Source organism: Octopus sinensis, linkage group LG18, assembly GCF_006345805.1.
Source record: "Octopus sinensis linkage group LG18, ASM634580v1, whole genome shotgun sequence".
In the NCBI taxonomy this organism is placed as follows: domain Eukaryota; kingdom Metazoa; phylum Mollusca; class Cephalopoda; order Octopoda; family Octopodidae; genus Octopus; species Octopus sinensis.
In genome coordinates, this window is record NC_043014.1 from 54,519,803 (window position 1) to 54,545,271 (window position 25,469).

At 38.5% G+C, this 25,469-nt stretch overlaps 1 protein-coding gene across 1 annotated transcript in view; it reads left to right on the forward strand.

Moving 5' to 3' along the window:
• Positions 1–25,469, forward strand: part of LOC115221282 (solute carrier family 35 member C2) — a 55,934-nt gene that overhangs the window by 24,588 nt on the left and 5,877 nt on the right. Inside the window, exons 2-9 of the mRNA XM_029791428.2 lie at positions 5,784–6,002; positions 7,538–7,688; positions 8,008–8,071; positions 10,987–11,059; positions 13,763–13,931; positions 17,766–17,849; positions 20,023–20,198; positions 21,536–21,659. Coding sequence (XP_029647288.1) covers positions 5,808–6,002; positions 7,538–7,688; positions 8,008–8,071; positions 10,987–11,059; positions 13,763–13,931; positions 17,766–17,849; positions 20,023–20,198; positions 21,536–21,659 — 1,036 coding nt within the window. The 5' untranslated portion in view covers positions 5,784–5,807. The remainder of the gene's footprint in view (positions 1–5,783; positions 6,003–7,537; positions 7,689–8,007; positions 8,072–10,986; positions 11,060–13,762; positions 13,932–17,765; positions 17,850–20,022; positions 20,199–21,535; positions 21,660–25,469) is intronic.

Below are 25,469 nucleotides of genomic sequence, written 5' to 3' on the forward strand. Positions count from 1 at the left end.
CTGGTACTTATTTGATCGACCCCGAAAGGATGAAAAACAAAGTTGACCTCGGCGGAATTTGAACTCAGAATGTAAAGACAGACGAAATACCGCTAAGCATTTCGCCTAGCGTGCTAACATTTCTGCCAGCTTGCCGCCTTTCAATTCTGACAAATATCAAAAACCAAAGAGAAGGAAATGGCTTCTTTGTGTTGATGAGGAGACAAGAGTTTGTTTATCTCAAATTAGGCTGAATATAAAGATTACTCGTTAAAAACAAGCTCATATCTTTCATTAAATCCGTGTACTTTAATCATATTGTAAGTTATTTGTGTTATATATTGTATTTAACGCACTGTTAGTCTTTGTTCTTTTTATCTTTAAACGTACTTTTTATCACATAAAATTTGGTGAAGCGCGAGAAAATTTTCATTCTGAAAATGTGGCCTAGAGAAAAATGGTTTGGGAACCACTGACTTAAAGCAATGAGCTGGCAGAACCATTAGCCGGCAAATTGCAGAGCAGTATTTCTTCCATTTTAACCTTTCTGAGTTCAAATGCCACCTTTTGGGGGTCAATGAAATAATTACTAGTCGAGCACTGAGGTTGATTTAATAGATTAGTGGTGAGCTGGCAGAATCGTTAAGCATGTCGGGCGAAATGCGTAGCCGTATTTCGTCTGCCGTTACGTTCTGAGTTCAAATTCCGCCGAGGTCGACTTTGCCTTTCATCCTTTCGGGGTCGATTAAATAAGTACCAGTTACACACTGGGGTCGATATAATCGACTTAATCCCTTTGTCTGTCCTTGTTTGTCCCCTCTATGTTTAGCCCCTTGTGGGTAGTAAAGAAATAGGTATTTCATCTGCCGTTACGTTCTGAGTTCAAATTCCGCCGAGGTCAACTTTGCCTTTCATCCTTTCGGGGTCGATTAAATAAGTACCAGTTACGCACTGGGGTCGATATAATTGACTTAATCCTTTTGTTTGTCCCCTCTATGTTGAGCCCCTTGTGGGCAATAAAGAAATAAGATTAGCTCCCTTCTCCAAATTTCAGGCCTTTGTGCCTATAGTAGAAAAGATATAGGTACCAGTCGAAGACTGGGGTTGATGCCATCGACTTGTTGCCTCTTCCAAAATTGCTGCCCTTGTGGCAAAATTTGAAACCATTATTATTATCAATGAGTGATAGAGCTGTATGCACCAGCAAAATGACGCTGGAGTACAAATAGATGAAAGCCAATATATTTATCGTGATTATCTGTCTGATAAGGATACACCAGGCACATGTGCCACAACTATGTGTGTGTCATGGTGATCTCATATCACGATAAACAGCAGGTGACCTTGTATGTCAAAGATCCCATCCTAGACAAAGAGTCCCTGAATAAGGATTGTTTAAGAATAATTAATGAAACACCCATGTTTCCAGAGGTCAATTATTCAAACCCTAAAGAATCCCTCTCAACACATGGCTATGATGCTCCCCTACTACTTCTGCTCACGATCAGAGATGCACATATCGTCAGCCACTAAGTGACATGCTCAACTGGTTAAGGTCAAACAACTGACAAGCAAATCTGTGGTATTGAGCCGAATATTTGCTTTTATACCAAAACAAAACAATGTACATGATAACACTTCCAATCAGTGAAGACCAGGAGCGTGATACTTCCTGGTATTGCAAGAGAACAACAACAACAACAACAACAACAACAACTACTACTACTACTATTATTATTATTATTATTATTATTATTATTATTATTTGATGACAACTCTCAGCTTATTTTGCTGGGTATGATGGAAAGTGTCAGCTGTCCACAACCAGCAGACTAAGGTGACACTTGTTTACTGGTCATGCTTCAAGAACCATGCACAGAATTCTTGCAGCCCCAAATAGGATATGGACAGTTCCCATGAGCATTAGCTTTTGAATTTCTGCCATTTTTGGGTTTCCTGGTATCTGAATTAGGTAGCAACCAGCCCCTTTTGCTAATTATTCCCAGGGCACCTATGACAACAGGTAATGTTTTAGTCTTCAGGTTCCACATTTTGCTGATTTCTATTTCAAGATCTTTATATTCGTTCAGTTTCTGGTAGGTCTTGACAGATACTTTTATTATTATTATTATTATCATTTATATACACTCAACAGATTAGACTGTTCGGAAATAGAAAGATCCTAACATAGGTCTACAACAAGTAGCCTTAGATGTCAAGAACCCTTCTATTAGACGTTCAGCATTGTGATGCAATATCTGGCTCTTATTATTATTAAAAAAAAATTTTTTTTTTTTCATCACACATATGTTCAGCATTCATCATCATCATCATCGTTTAACGTCCGTTTTCCATGCTAGCATGGGTTGGACGGTTCGACCGGGGTCTGGGAAGCCAGGGGCTGCTCCAGGCTCCAGTCTGATCTGGCAGAGTTTCTACAGCTGGATGCCCTTCCTAATGCCAACCACTCCGCGAGTGTAGTGGGTGCTTTTTACGTGCCACCTGCACAGGTGCCGGGGGGGGGGGTCCGGCATCGGCCACGATCGGTTGGTGCTTTTAACGTGCCACTGGCACGGAAGCCAGCCAAGGCGGCGCTAGCATCAGCCACATTCGGATGGTGCTTTTTATGTGCCACCGGCACAGAAGCCAATCGAGGCGGAGCTGGCAACGGCCACGTTCGGATGGTGCTTTTTATGTGCCACCGGCACGGGTATCACAACTACTATTTCCATTGATATTTATTTCGGATGTTCATGATCATGTACTTGACTCAACAGGTCTCAAGTACATGAACACGAACATCGAAATAAATATCAATGGAAATAGTAGTTGTGATGCAATAATATCTCACCACAGTTCTTTACATTTTCTGTTGATTCTTTTTACTTCTTTTTCTTCTCTGTCCCTTCTTGTCATTTCTTATACAATATAATCCAACCAGGGAACTTATATGGAGTCACGCTCACCTGTTACAAATAACAGCCAAGTCACCTTCAAATTATATTGTTTGAATTTATCATTTATGATAAATGATAATAAAAAAAAAAGACACGTCATTTAAGAAATAGATGTTTAGCCAGTGTAAACAGCTGGTCGCTTTAGAGTCTAGAGCAAAGCAGTGTGTGTGTGTGTGTGTGTCATTGTGTGTGTGTGTGTGTGCATGTGTGTATACTCTCTCTTTACTCTTTTACTTGTTTCAGTCATTTGACTGCGGCCATGCTGGAGCACCGCCTTTTAGTCGAGCAACTCGACCCCGGGACTTATTCTTTGTAAGCCCAGTACTTATTCTATTGGTCTCTTTTGCCGAACCGCTAAGTGACGGGGACGTAAACACACCAGCATCGGTTGTCAAGCAATGCTAGGGGGACAATCACAAACATATACACACACATACATATATAAATATATATATACATATATACGATGGGCTTCTTTCAGTTTCCGTCTACCAAATCCACTCACAAGGCATTGGTCGGCCCGGGGCTATAGCAGAAGACACTTGCCCAAGATGCCACGCAGTGGGACTGAACCCGGAACCATGTGGTTGGTTAGCAAGCTACTTACCACACAGCCACTCCGGCGCCTATTTACATTAATTTGATAAAACAGATGTTCCATTGATTGGATCAACGGGAACACCTGTCGTAACCAAAAGAATGTGTGTGTGTGTTGCTGGTCTTTATGTTTGTGTTAGGGTTTATGTGTGTGTGTATGCTGGTGTGTTTGTGTGTGTGCGTGTGTCTGGATATGTGTGTGTTTTTGTTTCTTTGATGATGGTTATGATATGATAGGTTTCCATACAGTTTCCCTCTACCAAATTCAGTCTGAAAGCATTGATCAGCCAGGGATTGTGACGAGAGACACTTGCCCAAAGTGCTGCACAATGGAACTGAACTCAGAACCTTGTGGTTGCAAAGTGAGCACACAGCCTTATTGATTGGATAAGCGACAAAAGCCTCTTTTGTTTCCCTTGACTTCTTGTTTGCAGTGTTTGTGGCACGTCTGAAAGTCAGTTGGAATGGTTTTGAAATGTCAGCGAGTTTCCGTTCTTTAAGTTATGATGAACACAAAACACACACTCACAAGATATTAAAGAAGAGAGAGAGAGTGGGGAGAGAGAGAATGGGAGAGAGAGACAGGAAGAGAAGGAGAGATAGAGAGATAGAGAGAGAGTGGGAGAGAAGGAGAGAGGGAGAGGAGAGAGAGAATGGGGGAGAGAGACAAGGAGAGATAGAGAGGAGAGATAGATAGAGAGAGAGAGAGACAGAGAGTGTGTGTGTGATAGATAGCAGAATCGGTAGAGCATCACAGACAAATTAGCTTTTCATGCTTGATTGTTAGATTTCTTGGACATAGTGATGATTACTGAGGCATTGTTTTATGGTTAGGCACCTTTCCCGTCACTAACCCTTGCCTGTTTCCCAAATAAGGGATCTTTTATTGCACATGTATTTAAAAGCACAAAGCCAGCAGATGTTTTGTTGACAGGGATAATGATAACAATGTCACCACTTGTAGGTCAGTAATTTACAAAGGAAGCACATTTATAACCCCTACCACCCCCCACACACAAGACAGGATTCTTTTTAGTTTCTGTTTACCAAATCTACTCACAAGGTTTGGTCAACCTCGGGCTATAGTAGAAGAAATTTTCCCAAGGTACTGTGCAATGGGACTGAACCCTGAACCATGTGGTTGGGAATCAAATTTCTTAACCACACAGCCCTGCTTGTACCTATTTGTATTTGTTACTTACCAATGCTGACCAATCACTAGTTTCTGTGGATTCTACTTCTTTTATTTCGATATATTTTGTTGCATCAATTTAAAACTTTACCAGCCATATCTGGCCTCTCATACCTATCCTACAAGGTCATTCTAAAAATAAACAATCACATCATGAAAACCTTGAAACTTAGAAGATATGTAATTGATTCAAAACATTTGATCCTCTTGTCTTGAGACAGCATTCACCCGGGGTGGGTTGAGCTGGCTTCATTCATCCTCAATGCTGCATCTCTCACAAATGCTGACCAGACCTGGCGATTTGAGGCTAACGACCGCGTGATCTCCAGCCACTCCTTATTCCAGTGGCAAACGCCGTAGATATGGGGGCCTAGGTTGGGTTCCAGATCAGCCTTGACTGTCATCAGCCAGGTTTTTCGCTGTCCACCACATCATTTTCGCCAACCCTGAAGGGGAGCTGAGGCAATTGCTTCATAGACGAATTCTCCAGGTTGGCGACGGAGTGCATGACCCAGCCAACACAGACGTCTCGTTAGGATGACTTGTCGGAGGGAGGTGATTCTGCACTGGTGTCACACCGAATTGTTGGAGACAAAGTGATGCCATCGGACACGAAGGATGCGGCGTAGACATTTGATAGAATAATGTGAATGAGAATAATGCATGGCATCTTGGGCAAGTGTCTTCTGCTATAGCCCCGGGCCAACCAATGCCTTGTGAGTGGATTTGGTAGACGGAAACTGAAAGAAGCCTGTCGTATATATGTATTCATATATGTATGTGTATGTATATGTTTGTGTGTCTGTGTTTGTCCCTCTAGCATTGCTTGACAACCGATGCTGGTGTGTTTACATCCCCGTCACTTAGCGGTTCGGCAAAAGAGACTGATAGAATAAGTACTGGGCTTACAAAGAGTAAGTCCCAGGGTCGATTTGCTTGACTAAAAGGCGGTGCTCCAGCATGGCCGCAGTCAAATGACTGAAACAAGTAAAAGAGAGTAAAGATTAATGAGTTAAGACTTTTCCTTCATAATTTAATCCTTTTGTTTTTCTTTCCAGTTGTGAAAATCCATTGTCTGAAGTATGGTAAAGAATCCCTCCAAGGAGGAATCTCCACTGGCATGTGAGCAAATGACTGCAGCAGGTTCTTCGCAGAAAACTATGTTATTAAAATGTGTTTGTCAGTGCTTCATAAATTCTTTGAAATTAATCACCCTCGTCGTATGTTACTACATCCTCTCCATCACTCTCACATTCTACAACAAATTATTTGTAAAGGTGAGTTCTTGGCTTCATTGAATTCTTCAACTGAAATTTCCATTTTGAAATTATTTTCTACTAGCAGTATCGCCCAGCATTGCTCGGGTTTGTTTCGACCCTTTAGAATTGGAATTTTTGAAAAGTAAAAAAATTTGCATTATGTAGCTTGTTATTCTCTTTAAGTGAACATTTATCTGGTTGAAATACACCGAAAAATGGCGACACAGCAGTCAAAAAATTGTAAAAAATAGGGATTTTCATAGAAAAAAAAGCACCTTTTTGATGCAAATAATTTTTGGTGCTAACATGGTCCGATTTGAATTTTATCTTCTACAGAATGAAGAGCAAGCCTTCTTCTATACTTTTTACTCTTTTACTTGTTTCAGTCATTTGACTGTGGCCATGCTGGAGCACCGCCTTTAGTCGAGCAAATCGACCCCAGGGCTTATTCTTTGTAAGCCCAGTACTTATTCTATCGGTCTCTTTTGCCGAACCGCTAAGTGACGGGGACGTAAACACACCAGCATCGGTTGTCAAGCAATGCTAAGGGGACAAACACAGACACACAAACACACACACACGCACATATATATATATATATATATATATATATATATATATACGACAGTCTTCTTTCAGTTTCCGTCTACGAAATCCACTCACAAGGCATTGGTCGGCCCGGGGCTATAGCAGAAGACACTTGCCCAAGTTGCCACGCAGTGGGACTGAACCCGGAACCATGTGGTTGGTTAGCAAGCTACTTACCACACACCCACTCCTCCTCCTTTCATACTCTCAATTTTGGTCAACTTGCACCGCAGGGTCTCGGAGGAGATGGTGTTAGTTGAAGGCTGCCATACACAGACAACTTTAGCTTTATATATAGAGAGATTTATTTATAACCAATTGTATGGTTCTTTTTTCTTTCTTTCTTTCTTTTAGAATGTATTATTTAATATGTTGTAATCTTTATATATAAAAGTGAAGTTGTGTGTCTGTCTCCTACGATTTAGATTCCTAACTACTCCCACATTTTGCGGTGCAGTTTAACCAAAACCAGGTATCTTATAGTCGTGATTCATATCGAGCCTTTCTGAGTATTAGCGCACGTCTACGATGAGTCTACGATTTAAAAAAAAATTTACCATCAATTTTTCTCATTTTTAATGCATTTTTGGCATATATAAGGGAAGTAACTCTCTAAAAATTTATCATTAAATCTCAGAACGTAAAAAGCTACAGTAACACCCCCCCCCTTTGTGGTTAACCATATTGTGATGGCTATTATACTTTACATCTCTAAAAATACTTATATAGTTATTTCCCTTACAAACCCGAGCAACGCCGGGCGATACTGCTAGTATGACATACATTCCAAGTTTCACGTAGAATTCTCAAAATTCTTACCCTCCAGTGCAGCCACTCAGCACCTACTCCCTTCACCTCCCCCAATTTCTTTGTCTCCCCCTCCCCCTCCCTTTCCCTTCTCTTTCCATATTTATTAGAATTACAGTAAATGTTTTGTTTCTTTTTTTTTACCCCTTTTCTTTCAGCATTTCCATCTTCCTTTGTCCCTGACCCTTTTTCATCTCATCATCAAATTTGTCCTGTCCTGGATTGTAAGAATCGTCTACGAATGGAAGACCCAAATCCGCCGGGTTGAAGTCTCTTGGCCAAACTATGTAAAACGATTGGCGCCACCAGGTAATGCCATTTATTGATTTCCAATGTAAAAGACTTTGGTCGGTGTGAAATGTTTATTAATTAAAACTGCTTTTTTTTTAATTAAGAAATGTTTATTAATTATGATTGTTCCTGTAAAAAATGGCAAGGAAGACAACCCCAGGAATCTAAGTTAATTAAAATTAATTAAAAAACAAAATCTAGTGATTGGTTCTTCTCATTATGGGTGAATGCTTGGGATCAATGTAACTGATTTTCTCCCTCTCCTAAAGTTGCTAGCCCCATGCTATAATTTAGTAAAAAAAGGGGTTAAATCTATTCCCTTTTTTTTCACCCCTAGGTATTGCTAGTGCTCTTGACATTGGTATGTCTAACTGGAGTTTTGAATACATTACTGTCTCACTGTAAGTATTGTATTATTTCTAAGGATTTTCTTTATCGTAGTAAAGATTGTTTGCCAACATAACATGGCAGTCCTGGTTTAGGATGAATGTTGCTGTAATTTAGCCCCAGGAATAGTAATTTTCTAATTTATATATCAGTGACTATTTGTCACTTTGAAAACCATATATTTCGAACGGCAATTTGACAGCGCCACCTCTAGCCAAACAATTATTCTGTGCTGATGAAGGAAAATAACCCGGAAATCGCAATACACAGATATTGTTTTGAGCTGAGTGGGGGTGCTAGATTCCCTTGTTTGAAAATATAAGGACACAGATCGTGTTGTATAGCCAGCTGGAGATGATGTCTCCTGGGGCTAAATTACAGTAACATTCATCCTAAACTGGGACTGCTATGTTATATTGGCAAACAATCTTTACTCCAAAGTACTGTTGCTGAATATCTCTCGTTGTGAGATTTAAAATAGTAATTTTCTGATTTTTTTTATTGTTTAGGTTAACTTTTATGCCACAGTTTGTACAACGTGTCATACAATATCATATTCTATAAATCTCATAAAATATACGTAATTACCCTCTTTTACTCTTTTACTTGTTTCAGTCATTTGACTGCGGCCATGCTGGAGCACCGCCTTTAGTCGAGCAAATTGACCCTGGGACTTATTCCTTTTAAGCCCAGTACTTATTCTATTGGTCCCTTTTGCCGAACCACTAAGTGACGTAAACACACCAGCATCGGTTGTCAAGCGATGCTAGGGGGCCAAACACAGATACACAAACACATACATATATATATACATATATACGACAGGCTTCTTTCAGTTTCCATCTACCAAATCCACTCACAAGGCATTGGTCGGCCCGGGGCTATAGCAGAAGACACTTGCCCAAGATGCCACGCAGTGGGACTGAACCCGGAACCATGTGGTTGGTTAGCAAGCTACTTACCACACAGCCACTCCTTTCGTAAGAATGTGCCTGTACTGGTCACATGCAAAGCACCCATGCTAGTGCCACATTAAAAATACCCATGCTGGTGTCATGTGTAAAGCACTGGTGTTGGTGCCATGTAAAAAAGCCTCCAGTTCACTCTGTAAAGTGGTTGGTGTTAGGAGGGACATTCCTCTGTAGAAATCAGGCCAAAATGGTCAACCAGAACCCGTTGTAGCAGCCCTCTGTCTTGACAATTCCTGTCAAACAGTCCAAATCAGGCCAGCAATGGTGATGATGATGATATTTGCCACCTGACTGGCTCCCCATGCTGGTGGCACGTGAAAAGCACCATCCGAATGTGGCCAATGCGAGTGCCACTGACATTGTAAAAGGCACCCACGACACTCTCGGGGTGGTTGGCGTTAGGAATGGCATCCAGCTGTAGAAACACTGTCAGATCAAGATTGGAGCCTGGTGCGACCTCCTGGCTTGCAAGTCTCCAGTCAAACCGTCCAACCCATGCCAGCATGAAAAATGGACATTAAACGGTGGTGGCGGCGGCAGCCTTCTTCTTCTTCTTCTTTTTCTTCTTCTTCTTTTCCTTCTTCTTCTTCTTCTTCTTCTTCTTCTTCTTTTCCTTCTTCTTCTTTTCTTCTTCTTCTTCTTCTTTTTTCTTCTTCTTCTTCTTTTCTTCTTCTCTTTCTCTTCTTTCCTCTTCTTCTTCTTCTTCTTCTTCTTCTTCTTCTTTTTCTTCTTCTTCTTCTCTCTTTTCCTTCTTTCTTCTTCTTCTTCTTCTTTCCTTCTTCTCTTCTTTTCCTTCTTCTTCTTTCTTCTCTTTTCTCTTCTTCTTTCCTTTCCTTCTTCTTCTTCTTTTTCCTTCTTCTTCCTTTTCTTTCTTCTTCTCTTCTCTTTTCCTTCTTCTTTTTTCTTTCTTCTTCTTCTTTTCCTTCTTCTTCTTCTTCTTCTCTTCTTTCCTTCTTCTTCTTCTTTCCTTTTTCTTCTTCTTCTTCTCTTTTCTTCTTCTTTTCTTTCTTCTTTTCTTCTTTTTTTCCTTCTTCTTCTTCTTCTCTTCTTCTTCTTCTTCTTCTTCTTCTTTCTTTTCCTCTTCTTCTTTTCCTTCTTCTTCTTCTTCTTCTTCTTTCTTCTCTCTTTCCTTCTTCTCTTCTTCTTCTTTTCCTTCTTTCTTCTTCTTCTTCTTCTTCTTCTTTTCCTTTTCTTCTTCTTCTTTTTTCCTTCTTCTTCTTCTTCTTCTTTCCTTCTTCTTCCTTTTTTCTTTTCCTTCTTCTTCTTCTTTTCTTCTTCTTCTTCTTCTTCTTTTCCTTCTTCTCTCTTTTCTTCTTCTTCTTCTTCTTCTTTTCCTTCTTCTTCTTTTCCTTCTTTCTTCTCTTCTTCTTTTCCTTCTTCTTCTTCTTTCCTTCTTCTTTCTTTTCTTTCCTCTTCTTCTTTTCTTCTTCTTCTCTTCTTCTTCCTTCTTCTTCTTCTTCTTCCTTCTTCTTCTTCTTCTTCTTCTTTTTCCTTCTTCTCTTCTTTTCCTTCTTTTCTTCTTCTTCTTTTCCTTCTTCTTCTTCTTCGTCTTTTCTTTTCCTTCTTCTTCTTCTTCTTCTCTCTCTTTCCTTCTTCTCTTCTTTCCTTCTTCTTCTTCTTCTTCTTTTCCTTCTTCTTCTTCTTTTTCCTTCTTCTTCTTCTTCTTCTTTTCCTTCTTCTTCTTCTTCTTCTTCTTCTTCTTCTTCTTTTCCTTCTTCTTCTTCTTTTCCTTCTTCTTCTTCTTCTTCTTTTCCTTCTTCTTCTTCTTCTTCTTCTTCTGTTGCCCCAGCATGGCCACTGTCCTATAACTGAAGCAAGTAAAAGGATAAAAAGCTAATACCTTCTTGGTTATTGTAGAAAGTTTCCGGAAAGTAAAAAGTCTAATGAATGGAATTTAAATTGCTTTAAATTAAAATTCTCACCTGTCTGTTATATAATAAGTGTTTCTTCTTTTACAGGTATACAATGTCTAAATCTTCCACAGTTTTATTTATCCTGGGATTTTCCCTCCTCTTCAGACTGGAAAAATTTGTAAATATTTAATTTTATTTGACTTTTTATTTCTTGGATAATTTTTCTCTATTCTATCCAGAACTCTTATTAATTTTTTAGTAAATTCTGTTTATGATCTTTTTTATACCAAATTCTCTACTATTTCTGTTAGACCAGCACCACAGTAGTAGTAGTAGTAGTAGTAGTAGTAGTAGTAATAATAATAGTCCTTTCTACTAAAGGCACAAATTTTGGGAAAGGGTGCTAGTCGATTACATCAACCCCAGTGTTTCACTGGTACTTAATTTATTGACCCCCCAAAAGGACAAAAAGCAAAGTCGACCTCAGTGGAATTTGAACTCGGAACGTAGCTGCAGACAAAATACCACTAAGCATTTTGCCCAGTGTTCTAATGGTTCTGCCAGCTTGCTGCCTTAATAATAGTAGTAGTAGTAGTAGTAGTAGGCACAAGGCCTGAAATTTTGGGGGAGAGGACTAGTCAATTACATTGACCCCAGTGTCTCACTGGTACACAGGAGATGTCAAAATATTGTTCATTCGATAACAGTCACACTCTTCTTATTGTTAATAATAATAATAATAATAATAATAATAATAATAATCTCTTCTACTGGAGGCACAAAGCCTAAAATTTGTGGGGAGAGGACTAATTGATTACATTAACCCCAGTGCGTAACTGGTACTTAATTTATCAACCCCGAAAGGATTTTAAAAGGCAAAGTTGACCTTGGCAAAATTTGAACTCTGAATATAAAGACGGGCAAAACACTATGAGCATTTCGTCCAACCTCCTGGCATTTCTGCCATATGTAAAACAATGCCTTTCCTCATCACAGATTTATAGGTTTCTCAAGTTTTCTGAAGAGATTTTATGGAGAAAATACTAGTTAAGAAATAATTTTGTTTGATTTATACATATATATGTATATATGTATATATATATGTATATATGTTATATATGTGTATATATATATGTATATATATGTGTATATATATATATATGTATGTATATATAGGTGTATATATATATATATTGTATATATATGTCTGATATATATATATGTATTATATGTATGTATATATGTCTATATATGGATATATGTATATATAGTGTTATATATATATATGTATATATATGTATGTATGTGTATATATGTATATAATGTGTATATATATATAGTAGATATGTATATATATGTATGTATATATATGTATGTATATATATATATGTATATATATGTATGTATATAATCTATGTGTATATTATATATATGTATGTATATATATATATGTATATATATATATATGGTGGGTCTTGTATATATGTATATATATGGTATATATATATATGTGTATATATCTATATGTGTGTATATGTTTATATATATAAGTGTGTATATATGTATATATATATGTGTATATATATATGTGTATATGTATATATGTATATACTATATATGTATGTATATATATATATATTATATATATATATATATATATATAATATATATATCTATCCTAAATTTAAAATGAGGGTGAGAATTGGATATTAATTTAATTAACATCGATTTCACACCAGTGGTCTAGTATATAAAAAACTGAAGGTTCAGTAAAATTGTATTATATACAAATTAGAGGGAAACCACTATGTGGACACCCTTATGCTAGAAATAGATCCGCTATGGTCTTACCACAAAGAAATGTTCTCAAGAAAAATTTAGCAAAACAACGAAAACGTAAGACAAAAGAAAAAGCAATAAAAATATGGATTATTCGCATACATGTTTCACTATTACCATATTACGTAATTTTACTTACATAAATGTCCGTAGATCTTCAGTGCGACCGTCCAAATGAATATAATTTGCAGGACTGCATACTAGGACGTCTGCACAAAGTCAGACTTGTATGCAAATAATCCATATTTTTATTGCTTTTTCTTTTGTCTTGCTTGATTACGTTTTGGTTGAGAACATTTCTTAGTGGTAAGACCATAGCGGATCTATTTCTAGCATAAGGGTGTCCACGTAGTGGTTTCCCTCTAATATATCATCATCATCATCATCGTCGTTTAACGTCCGTTCTCCATGCTAGCATGGGTTGGACGGTTCGACCGGGGTTCTGGGAAGCCAGAAGGCTGCACCAGGCTCCAGTCTAATTTGGCAATGTTTCTACAGCTGGATGCCCTTCCTAACGCCAACCACTTATATATATGTATATACATACATATATATAAGTAGGTGAGTGAATTATCCTAGTATGGATAATTCGGTTAACCGATACCCGTGTAGCAAATTCACGTCAGAAAACACGGTTGAAGCTACATGCCAAGGGCAGAAATCCCGTGTTCTCGTGTGGAAATTTTGCGTGTTTTTTTTAACTATTAATAAATGAAAGAATGGAGTGGAACAACGATTTTAACAAAATTCCTTTACTCTCGACATATGTTTCGAAGACTGCATATTCTTAATTCTGATGCTGACATAGGTTCCTTGTCTTTCCTGATGAGAAGGCGGCATAATGCACCCTTTATTCCTTCGGAATTAAGAATATGCAGTCTTCAAAACATATGTCGAGAGTAAAGGAATTTTGTTAAAATCGTCGTTCGATTCCATTCTTTCATTTATTTATATATATATATATATATATGCATGTATGTATAAATTAGCTACGATTTTTAATATTGTTTCCTCTCTTTCTGCTTGTTTCACCCTTTCATAGCGACCATCTCTACTTGTGGTCGTTGTCTTCATTTCCGGTGGTTTATTCCTCTTCACTTACCATTCCACTGAATTCAACCTAATTGGCTTTATGCTGGTGATGACTGCGACATTTCTCTCCGGACTCCGTTGGACCCTAACACAACTGGTGGCACAAAAAGAAGGGCTAGGTTTGTACTTTGCATCATATTTTTAATCTTTTTATTATTTCACCGGTTTCAATCATTGGACTGCAGCCATGCTAGGGTGCCAGTAACATCAGTGTCGATACTCACTTCAGTCAGCTAATTATTTTATTGAACTCTATTTGTCAAACTGCTAAGTTACAGAACATGAAAGGACCTAACATAAGTAACATCAATACATATATATATATATACATATATACATATATATATACATCAATACATATCATCATCATCGCATCATCATCATTTAGCGTCCGTTTCCATGCTAGCATGGGTTGGACGGTTCTACTGGGGTCTGTGAAGCCAGAAGGCTCATCAGGCCCAGTCAAATCTGGCAGTGTTTCTACGGCTGGATGCCCTTCCTAACGCCAACCACTCCGTGAGTGTAGTGGTGCTTTTTATACGTGCCACCCGCACTGGTGCCAGACAGAGCTGGCAAACGGCCACGAACGGATGGTGCTTTTTATGTGCCACCGGCACGAGGGCCAGGCGAGGCTGGCAACGGACACGAACGGGGCGGTGCTGGCAACGGTCGTGAAACGGAAAGTTCTCTTACATGCCACGGGCACTGGTAACACATCTGCAATTTCCATTGATCGATTTCCATTGATCGATTTTGATTCTGATCCTCACTTGCCTCAATGGGTCTTCACAAGCAGAGTTTCGACATGCCACCGGCACTGGTAGCACATCCGCAATTTCCATTGATCGATTTCGATTCTGATCCTCACTTGCCTCAACACGTCTTCACAGTAAGTTTGTGTCCCAAGAGGGAAGGTATGCATACGTAGGCTGGCTCCATCCATGTAGAAGGCCACGGATATTATATATGTATATATATATATATATATATATGTACATATATATATGTATATATGTATATATATGTATATGTATTATGTATATGTATATATGTATATATATATGTATATATATGTATTGGCCAGTGAGTCCACAACCCGTGGCCAATACATATATATATACATATATATACATATATATATACATATATATATACATATATATATACATATATACATATATACATATACATATATACATATACAATATACATCATCATCATCATTTAGCGTCCGTTTTCCATGCTAGCATGGGTTGGACGGTTCAACTGGGGTCTGGGGAGCCCGAAGGCTGCACCAGGCCAGTCAGATCTGGCAGTGTTTCTACAGCTGGATGCCCTTCCTAACGCCAACCACTCCGAGAGTGTAGGGTGGGTGATTTTGTGCCACCGACACAGGTGCCAGACGAGGCTGGCGAACGGCCACGCTCGGATGGTGTTTTTATGTGCCACCGACACAGGTGCCAGACGAGGCTGGCAGACGGCCACGCTCGGATGGGTTTTTTATGTGCCACCGACACAGGTGCCAGATGAGGCTGGCGGACGGCCACGATCGGATGGTGTTTGTTACGTCCCCAAAGCACGGAGGCCAGTCTATGCGGTACTGGCTACGGCCACGTTCGGATGATTTTCTTGTGTGCCACCGCACTGGTACCACAAAGATACAAATTCCATTTATGTTCATCTATTTTGATTTGTTTTGATTTGATTTGATTTGATTTGATTTGATTTTCACTTGCCTCAACAGGTCTTCACAAGTGTCACAAGAAGGAAGGTATGCATAGGTGGACTGTCTACGTCGCCGGGTCTTCGGATGGTGTCTTTATGTGCCACCGACACAGGTGCCAGATGTGGCTGGCGAACGGCCACGATCGGATGGTTTTCTTGTGTGCCACCGGTACTGGAACCACAAAGATACAAATTCCATTGATGTTCATCTATTTTGATTTGGTTTGATTTCACTTGCCTCAACAGGTCTTCACAAGTGTCACGCGTGTCACACACTTGCCTCAACAGGTCTCCACAAGTGTCACACACTTGCCTCTGCCTCAACAGGTCTTCACAAAGTGTCACACACTTGCCTCTGCCTCAACAGGTCTTCACAAGTGTCATAAGAGGGAAGGTAAGCACAGGTGGACTGACTACGTCGCCGGGTCTTTGGATGGTGGTGGTGTTTTTATGTGCCACCGACACAGGTGCCAGGTGAGGCTGGCGAACGGCCACGATCAGATGTGTTTTGTTGTGCCCACAGCACGGAGGCCAGTCGACGACCACGTTCGGATGGTTTTCTTGTGTGCCACCGGTACTGGAACCACAAAGATACAAATTCCATTGATATTCATCTATTTTGATTTGGTTTGATTTCACTTGCCTCAACAGGTCTTCACAAGGGTCACACACTTGCCTCAACAGGTCTCCACAAGTGTCACACACACTTGCCTCTGCCTCAACAGGTCTTCACAAGTGTCATCACACACTTGCTCAACAGGTCTTCACAAGTGTCATAAGAGGGAAGGTATGCACAGGTGGACTGACTACGTCGCCGGGTCTTCGGATGGTGTCTTTATGTGCCACCGGCACAGTGCCAGATGAGGCTGGCGAACGGCCACGATCGGATGGTGTGTGTTGTGCCCCAGCACGGAGGCCAGTCGATGCGGTACTGGTTACGGCCACGTTTGGGTGGTTTTCTTGTGTGCCACCGGCACTGGTACCACGAAGAATACAATTCCACTGATGTTCATCTATTTTGATTTGTTTTGATTTGATTTGATTTTCACTTGCCTCAACAGGTCTTCATAGTGTCACAAGAAGGAAGGTATGCACAGGACTGACTACGTCCCCGGTCGGGGCCACGATATATACATATATATATGTACATATATATATATATATATATATACATATATAATATACATATATATAATATAATATACATATATATATGTATATATATATATATATATACACACACAAATTTTCTCAAATGTCTAAGAGGATCTTTAGAGGTGGTAAATAGTTTCTGTCACCTAAGTGGCCTAATTGGCAGTGACTTAATTAGCAGTGCCTGAATACATGCTAGGATCCTATATACATGTATTGCTGAGGGTGGAATTGCTGCTATGTCTACTGGTGGGTATCTAACATTGACAAGGCCAAGGAAGGTTGAAATCAGGTGATCTGGTATTTCCAGTGGTACCAATGGACAATTATCTCCTGCTAGCAATGTAGACAAGAGTGCCTGTAAGCTCTGGAAGCTGACATGAGAGGTTCTCTCTTGTTGAATATCACAGTATTCCATGTCCTAACACAACATCCACTTTTAAGTGGGGATAAATGAGGCCCCATCTTGCAATGTTTACTGCTTGTGTCACTGTTAGTTATTTTTCAATATTTTATATTTTTGTATTGCAGTGAAGCAGATATTGTAACCATAGGCGCAGGAGTGGCTGTGTGGTAAGTAGCTTGCTAACCAACCACATGGTTCCGGGTTCAGTCCCACTGTGTGGCACCTTGGGCAAGTGTCTTCTGCTATAGCCCCGGGCCGACCAATGCCTTGTGAGTAGATTTGGTAGACGGAAACTGAAAGAAGCCTGTCGTATATATGTATATATACATATATATATATATTATATTAAATTAGATTTATTCCCTAATATTTATTATATATATATATATATATATATATATGTGTGTATGTGTGTGTGTTTGTGTGTGTGTGTTTGTCTCCCTAGCATTGCTTGACAACCGATGCTGGTGTGTTTACGTCATCGTCACTTAGCAGTTCGGCAAAACAGACCGATAGAATAAGTACTGGGCTTACAAAGAATAAGTCCCGGGGTCGATTTCCTTACTAACGGTGCTCCAGCATGGCCGCAGTCAAATGACTGAAACAAGTAAAAGAGTAAAAGAGAGAGATAGCAATAACAGATGTTTTTTGTTTTATTTTTTCGTTTCAGGTTTAAGCAACCCCCTTGATATGATGTATCATATTGAACCCTGGATGATCCTTAGCCTTTTACCATTGTCGGCTTCATTCGAAGGTTTGTTCTGATCTCCTCCTCCCTACCTCTACTCCCCCCAACACACACACACACACAATCATCATCATCATCATCTATTTCTTTACTACCCACAAGGGGCTAAACACAGAGGGGACAAACAAGGACAGACAAAGGGATTAAGTTGATTACATCGACCCCAGTGCGTAACTGGTACTTAATTTATCGAACCCAAAAGGATGAACGGCAAAGTCGACCTCATCGGAATTTGAACTCAGAACGTAGCGGCAGACGAAATACCTGTTTCTTTACTACCCACAAGGGGCTAAACACAGAGGGGACAAACAAGGACAAACAAAGGGATTAAGTCGATTATATCGACAGGTACTTAATTTATCGACCCCCGAAAGGATGAAAGGCAAAGTTGACCTCAGCGGAGTTTGAACTCAGAACATAACGGCAGATGAAATACCGCTAAGCATTTCGCCCGGCGTGCTAACGGTTCTGCCAGCTTGCCACCTTGTCATCATCATCATCATCATCATCATCATATATATATACAGACAGACAGATGTATGTGTTTATGTGATTCCATACTTCCTTCACACAATATTTACTGACTGTAAACAACGGCCTTTGCTGATGCTACAGGTGTAGTTAGCTTGCAGTCCACCATGAAAACATGCCCGGGCTTCTTGGCATGTTGCAGGATCTTCATAAACCAAACTTACATTCAAATGGTGCCATTTATTTCCAAATCTCCATGCAACCATATCCAGGCTCCTGATTATTAACCTCACTCGGAAACAGGTGGGGGTTGGCACAAGAAAGGGGCATCTGGCCATAGAAGACTCTGCCCCAACATAGTCTTGTCCGAGTCATGCTGGCATGGACAAAAGTAGACATTGGAATGATGGTGGTGGTGGTGGTGGTGTGGTGGTGGTGGTGGTGGTGGTGCTGATGATGATGACTATCCAATGTTTTACTTTCAGAATGTAGCAGTATGATTTGAGAGATATTTTGCTGCTATTTCTAGCCTTCTAGCCGTGACACTCTCACCTGTTCGTTGACCAGGTACCACATGAATCAATGTATCAATGTTTGTTTAAGACATTAGGGTGTAATTTGAGGCAGATCAAATCTTTCTGGCAGCACAACTAACTGCACAGGGGTCACCCACTGTTTGTCAAAGAGGAGGAACTATAAAAGTATATAAATCATTTTGAAACCCTTTAAACTAGTGGACCTTAACTATTTTTTTACCTTTGGATTCTTATTTTACACTACTGGACCCTCAATAACCATTTGAAGTTTTAAAGAAATCCCATAATATTTTTATGATTTGTTACTGAATTTATTTTGAGATGGTCTGTGTTTCTTTCAATTACTTTAAATATAACAAAGAATTTAGTAAAATAACTTAGTTATCATTAAGCTAGTGTTAGGAATGTAAATTGTGACTAAGGTTTGGTGGAAGATTTTAATTCAGAACTTATGAAAACAAGACATTTGTACTAAGAGCCAGAGGTGGTTTCAGTCAGGTTGGTATCAAAAGGGTTAATTTGCAGATTTTGTTTCACATACTTGTTTGACTTGTTAGAAATAGCAGTCAAATCTTGTACAAATTGAAGACACATTTGACTGACTGTCTTTAACCCTTTCGTTACTGTATTTCTATTGAGATGCTCTGTGTTTTATTCGATTGATTTTAAATATAACAAAGAATTTAGTAAAATAACTTCGTTATCATTCAGCTAGTGTTAGCAACATAAATTGTGACTAAGGTTTGGTGGAAGATTTTAATTCAGAACTTATGAAAACAAGATATTTGTACTACAGAGCCAAAGCTGGTTTCAGCTGGGTTGGTAACGAAAGGGTTAAATATTACTAGGAATTGTATAAAAACAATTTATTACAATATTTTGAATATTGTAGAAATGTAACCAAATTATTGCACATTATTTTTAACAACTAAATCTTATACAGGTCCTGGTTATATGAGCCACAGCTTTAAAAATAGAATAATATTTTATATAATATAATAATAATAATAATAATATATAATATATAATAATATAATAATAATAATATAATATAATATAATAATATATATAATATAATATATATAATGATAATAATAATAATAATATAATAATAATAATAATATTTTATCTTTTTTACTTGTGGGTTGATGTATTTAAAAAAAATTTTGTAGGTTTGCGAATTGTCAGCACAAAGCAGTTTTTCCGATATGAACATATATCTGTGGCCTTGAAGAACTGTGGTTGGGCATTAATTGGTGCCATACTCGCCTTCTTTATGGAAATAGCTGAATTTCTCCTGATTAGTAACACTTCTAGTCTTACTCTTTCCATTGCAGGAATTTTCAAGGTAAACTCTTTGAAATTTTAAAAACCTTTTGTTGTCTTATTTCTGTTGAAATATTCTGCTTTTGTTTCGGTCAGTTTTGAAGACAATAAAGAATTTAGGGAAATAATTTTGTCTTTATTGAGTTGCTGGCATGGATTGACTGTTTGACCAGACTGGCAGGCTGGAAGGCTGCACCAGACTCCAGTCTGATTTGGCATGCTTTTCTACAGCTGGATGCCCTTCCTAACGCCAATCACTCTTAGAGTGTAATGGGTGCTTTTATGTGCCACCGGCATAGGTGCCATTTGTGTGACACCGGGGTTCTTTCATGTGCAACCAGGTGCTTTTATGTACCACTGGGGTACTTTTACATGCCACTAGCACAGGTACCAATTTGCATGACACTGGTATTTGCCACAACTGCAATTTTGCTCAGCTTGAGAGGTCTTCTTCTTCTCAAGCACGACATAAAACCAAAGGACTCAGTCATTGCCTCATTGAGGACCAACATTTTCGAATGTTATTGGGTTCTCATCAGAGGTGTCTACATCATTCTGACAATCTCCAGAGAAACAAGCAGCCAAACTGTTTATATACTCAACAAATGCAGAAGTTACTCTATGAAGGAGTCCCTAATTTGCATACCAAAAGTGTTGAACACTCTATAAATACCAGTGGACTGTCAACTGTGATCTTAGTCCACACAGTGTCAAGGTATGGTATAATTATAAACAGGGCAAATATTTATATATAAAACTGAAGTTGTGTGAGAGTCTGTCTACTCCGATTTAGATTCCTAACTACTCCCACATTTTGCGGTGCAGTTTAACCAAAAGCGGGTATCTTATAGTCGTGATTCATATCGAGCCCTTCTGGGTATTAGCGCACGTCTACGATGAGTCTACGATTTAAGAAAAAATTTACCATCATTTTTCCGCATTTTTAATGCATTTTTCACTAAAAATGCTTATATAATTATTTCCCTTACAAACCCGAGCAACGCCGGGTGATACTGCTAGTTATATATATTTATATATTTGAAGAAAGATTTTCTTAAAAATTTTTTAACTATTTAAAAAAAAATCTTAGAAAAACCGAATAACACAAATCTTTCGGAGGAAAGGTTTTGTATTGTATGTGTAAACGCTTTCATTAGTCAATGTTTCAAACACGTTATGGGATGATCCTCTCCAATGTTTTAATTTAGGTTTTTCTCTGTAATTTTGTTTCAGTTTATAAATGATACAACAATCAATATGTTATTGATTAGTTTTTTTTTAATTAGTTTTGCTTCGTATTTTTCAAGCATAATTAATGAGTCAGTAGTTTCTAATTTGCTCTTCTGCCTCTCTTTGTAGGAAATAATTGTACTCTTTTTAGCTGCTGAAATCAACGGGGACCATATTTCCATTCTAAATGCTGTGGGATTTTTCATTTGTTTATGCGGAATGTGTTTCCATATATTTTTAAAGAATTATCGGAGTAAGTATAGAATTTCATTTAGAAGACTCAAATGATTAAACACAAAAAATAATTACCGAAAAAAGATCCAGATCCAAACAGAACTGGCAAGAACTATTTTCATATCATATTCCATTGTTTGTACATAAAATTTTATCTATTTTTTTGGTGTGGAATAACTATATATTTTATATATTTTATATATTCTAACCATTTTGTTACCATATTTCTGTTGAAATTCACTATTTCTGTTTCAATTTTGAAACGAATAAAAAACTTAGTTAAAATAACATTTTATTATTGTTATTAAGCTGGTGTTTGGAATTTTGAAGCAAGATTTCCATTTAGGTCATATTAAACCTAAAATTTGTATCATAAAGCCAGGGGTGATCTCAGGTGATATCAAAAAGAGTTAATCTCAAGGACCATTATTTTAATTGAAAAACATCAAATGTCTTAGAGTTACCATTCTCTCCTTTTATTTTAATGTTGTTTCTTGGTTAACATTTACCAAATTCCAACTGAAACACCTTGTGTGTGTTTCATCCAGGGGCAGGCAAAGCTTGTGGTCAAGGAAGTCACGATTATGTGATATGCAGTTGAATCCAACCATGACATACCTAGGACAGTGTTCTTTACCATTGTCTTGCGTTGACCAAAGTCTTGTGATTGGAATTTGTTTGCTGGAAACTATGTGGAAGCCTTTTGGAGGAACCATTCCCTTTTCTCAGATGATAAACTTAATCCATCAACTTTTTTAAGACCCCCCCCCCTGGTGTCGTTGTGTGCCTTTGGCTCAGTTCAGTCAACTACAAGTCTTCCTGTCAGCTTTCTGGTTTGGAGATAACTTTATCACTTCTTCCCACCAGCCTTGGACATCCTGGAAAGGGTCATAACCCCCACCATCATCACCCTTCCTCCTCTAAGTAATTAAAAAACATTTTTTAAAAAATAACTTTAGAAGAATTTTGAGAGATTTTGCAAAACAAATAACTGGTGTTTGGATTAAAAATGAGAATATTCTTAAAGTGATGGTTGAAGACGAATATTTTTCATGGCCTAAAGTAGAAAGGAATATTTACAAACCTTGAGGATCAGAATCAAAATCGATCAATGGAAATTGCGGATGTGTTACCAGTGCCGGTGGCATGTCGAAACTCTACTTGTGAAGACCCGTTGAGGCAAGTGAGGATCAGAATCGAAATCGATCAATGGAAACGATCAATGGAAATTGCAGATGTGTTACCAGTGCCGGTGGCATGTAAGAGAACCTTCGTTTCGCGACCGTTGCCAGCCACCGCCCCGTTTCGTGTCCGTTGCCAGCCTCGCCTGGCCCTCGTGTCGGTGGCACCTAAAAAGCACACATCCTCGTGGGCCGTTTGCCAGCTCTGTCTGCCACCAGTGCGGGTGGCATGTAAAAAGCACCCCACTACACTCACGGCAGTGGTTGGCGTTAGGAAGGGCATCCAGCCGTAGAAACACTGCCAGATTTGACTGGGCCTGATGAAGCCTTCTGGCTTCACAGACCCCAGTAGAACCATCCAACCCATGCTAGCATGGAAAACGGACGCTAAACGATGATGATGAGGTCTCCCATTAAAAATAAATTATTCCATATCTCTCAAAGTTTCTAAATTATTCTTCTTATTAATTTAATTCCTAACATTCTAACATTAGCAGTTTTGTATCTTGGGTCCCATACACAGTGGTTTGGGTGGGGCAGAGGTTAAAGGGAGTCGGTGTCAGACATAGAATTCATTCCACTTGGAATCCTTTTTGACATTCTGATAATTCCTAAAATTATCTGAGAAGGATTATAGATATAAATGTCATTTTTTCCCCACTTTTTTCATTATTTCCGGGTCCCACATCTCATTGCATCGCGGCAAGACCTTATTAAATCTTTCTCATGTTACTGTTTAACCCTAGGTCAACTGTGATCAGGCAGATTTATGATCACAGACATTACAGGTATGACCATCCAGTCTTTTTTGGGAGTATGTCTAATGTTTCCTTTCCTTACTTAAGACGGAAGTGAGTAATTGGAGGAAGATTTGGTTGCTATGTTTAGCTCTTTAAGTGATGATGTAAGGGATCCTTCTTCCACCTGTTTCTCTTTACACCATTTATTTAGTGCAGTGGTTCTTAACCATTTCTTTACCAATGGACCCCTTTCGGTTTCCATTTTACTCTCCTGGGCCCTCCATATCCATTCAGTGTTTGAAAGAATATTTTTGTAATTAAATATTATTATTATTATTATTATTATTGTGGTGGTGGTGGTGGTGGTGAGCTGGCAGAAACGTTAGCACACCAGGCTTTATGTTCTGAGTTCAAATTCCACCGAGGTCAACTTTGCCTTTTATTCTTTCGGGGCCGATGAATTAAGTACCAGTTGCGCACTGGGGTTGATCAAATTGACTGCCCCCTCCCCAAAAATTTCGGGCTTTGTGCCTAGAGTAGAAAAGAATTTAGGATTTGTAGAAAAAAAATAGTTAAAATATTTTGTGTATTATAGAAATTTAACCAATTCATTGTACACAAATTTTAATGACAAAATCTTGTATGCACCCCCCCCTCAAGGGTCATGTGGACCCTGGGGGAGAACTGTCCCTATATGAGGAGAAGGACTGATCACTGCAAAATTAATAAAAGATTCATTAATTTTGTAGTGCTACTACTGCTTGTGTCAAGTGGTACCTACGTGCGGCTAGGTGAACTGGGCCTTTTAGTGTAAAGTGACACAAAGACAAACCCCAAACCCCTTTTCTGGTTTTCTCTTTTCCTGGTTTCAATCCTTGGATGCCACCTGATGGTTTTGACTAATTCTTTATGTATATATAAGTATATTTATTATATTAATTTATATGTTCACTATATCCATATGAGGTAAATATTGAAGTCATGTATGTATGTATTAATTAATTAATTTATTTATTTTGATTATTTATTTATTTATCTATTTATTAAGAAAAAGAAGGTAATCAGAATTTTGGACAATTATTTCTTTACGAGCACTTTCATTCTGTTTCTTTCTGAGACTCATCCGATGAGTGTTAGAAATCATCATCATCGTTGTTCTACCGTGGTTGAGACAATGGAATTTACCATGCTACGCCAGACTTCACGGTCCATCATGGCATTACGGAGGTCCTGTTGCTGGATGCCTGTATCCCTGGAGATTACATCAGGGTAGGAGAGTGTGCGCCCTCTGGCATTGCGAGCAGATGGCTTCCAGAGGAGAAGAGCAGAAATGACATCTTGTTAGAAATAATTATCCAAAATTCTGACTCCCTCCTTTTCCTTTCTATACAACATCTGTATAACACTTGGAACAATCTATACATTCACACACACACACACACACAACATGCCAGCATAGAAAACAGACGTTAAAGGACGATGGTCATAATTACGATCCCACTATTTACTTCATATTCTGGAATTTTTCTTATTCAATCTTTTACTCTGCCAATGTGTATATATAACATCACCATCATCATCATTATTTAACATCTGCTTTCCATGCTGGCATGGGTGATATATATATATTTTTATGAGCTACTTATAGTTTCATGTGATATGAAAACATCTCAGACAGCATTCTTTAACATATCTGGTACCTTCATGAGGTCCTCAGTATTAGCTTGTTATGCCATATGGGCAGAGCCCGAGGATTGCACGGAGGCACCAGATATCTGAAAAATGCTGTCTGAGATGTTTTCATCGCATGAAACTATTAGTGGCTTATAAAAATGTATATTGTGTTTATCAATAATATTTATCTCTCACAAGATGGAGTACTTATTGATATCTTTTTTAAATTTCTAA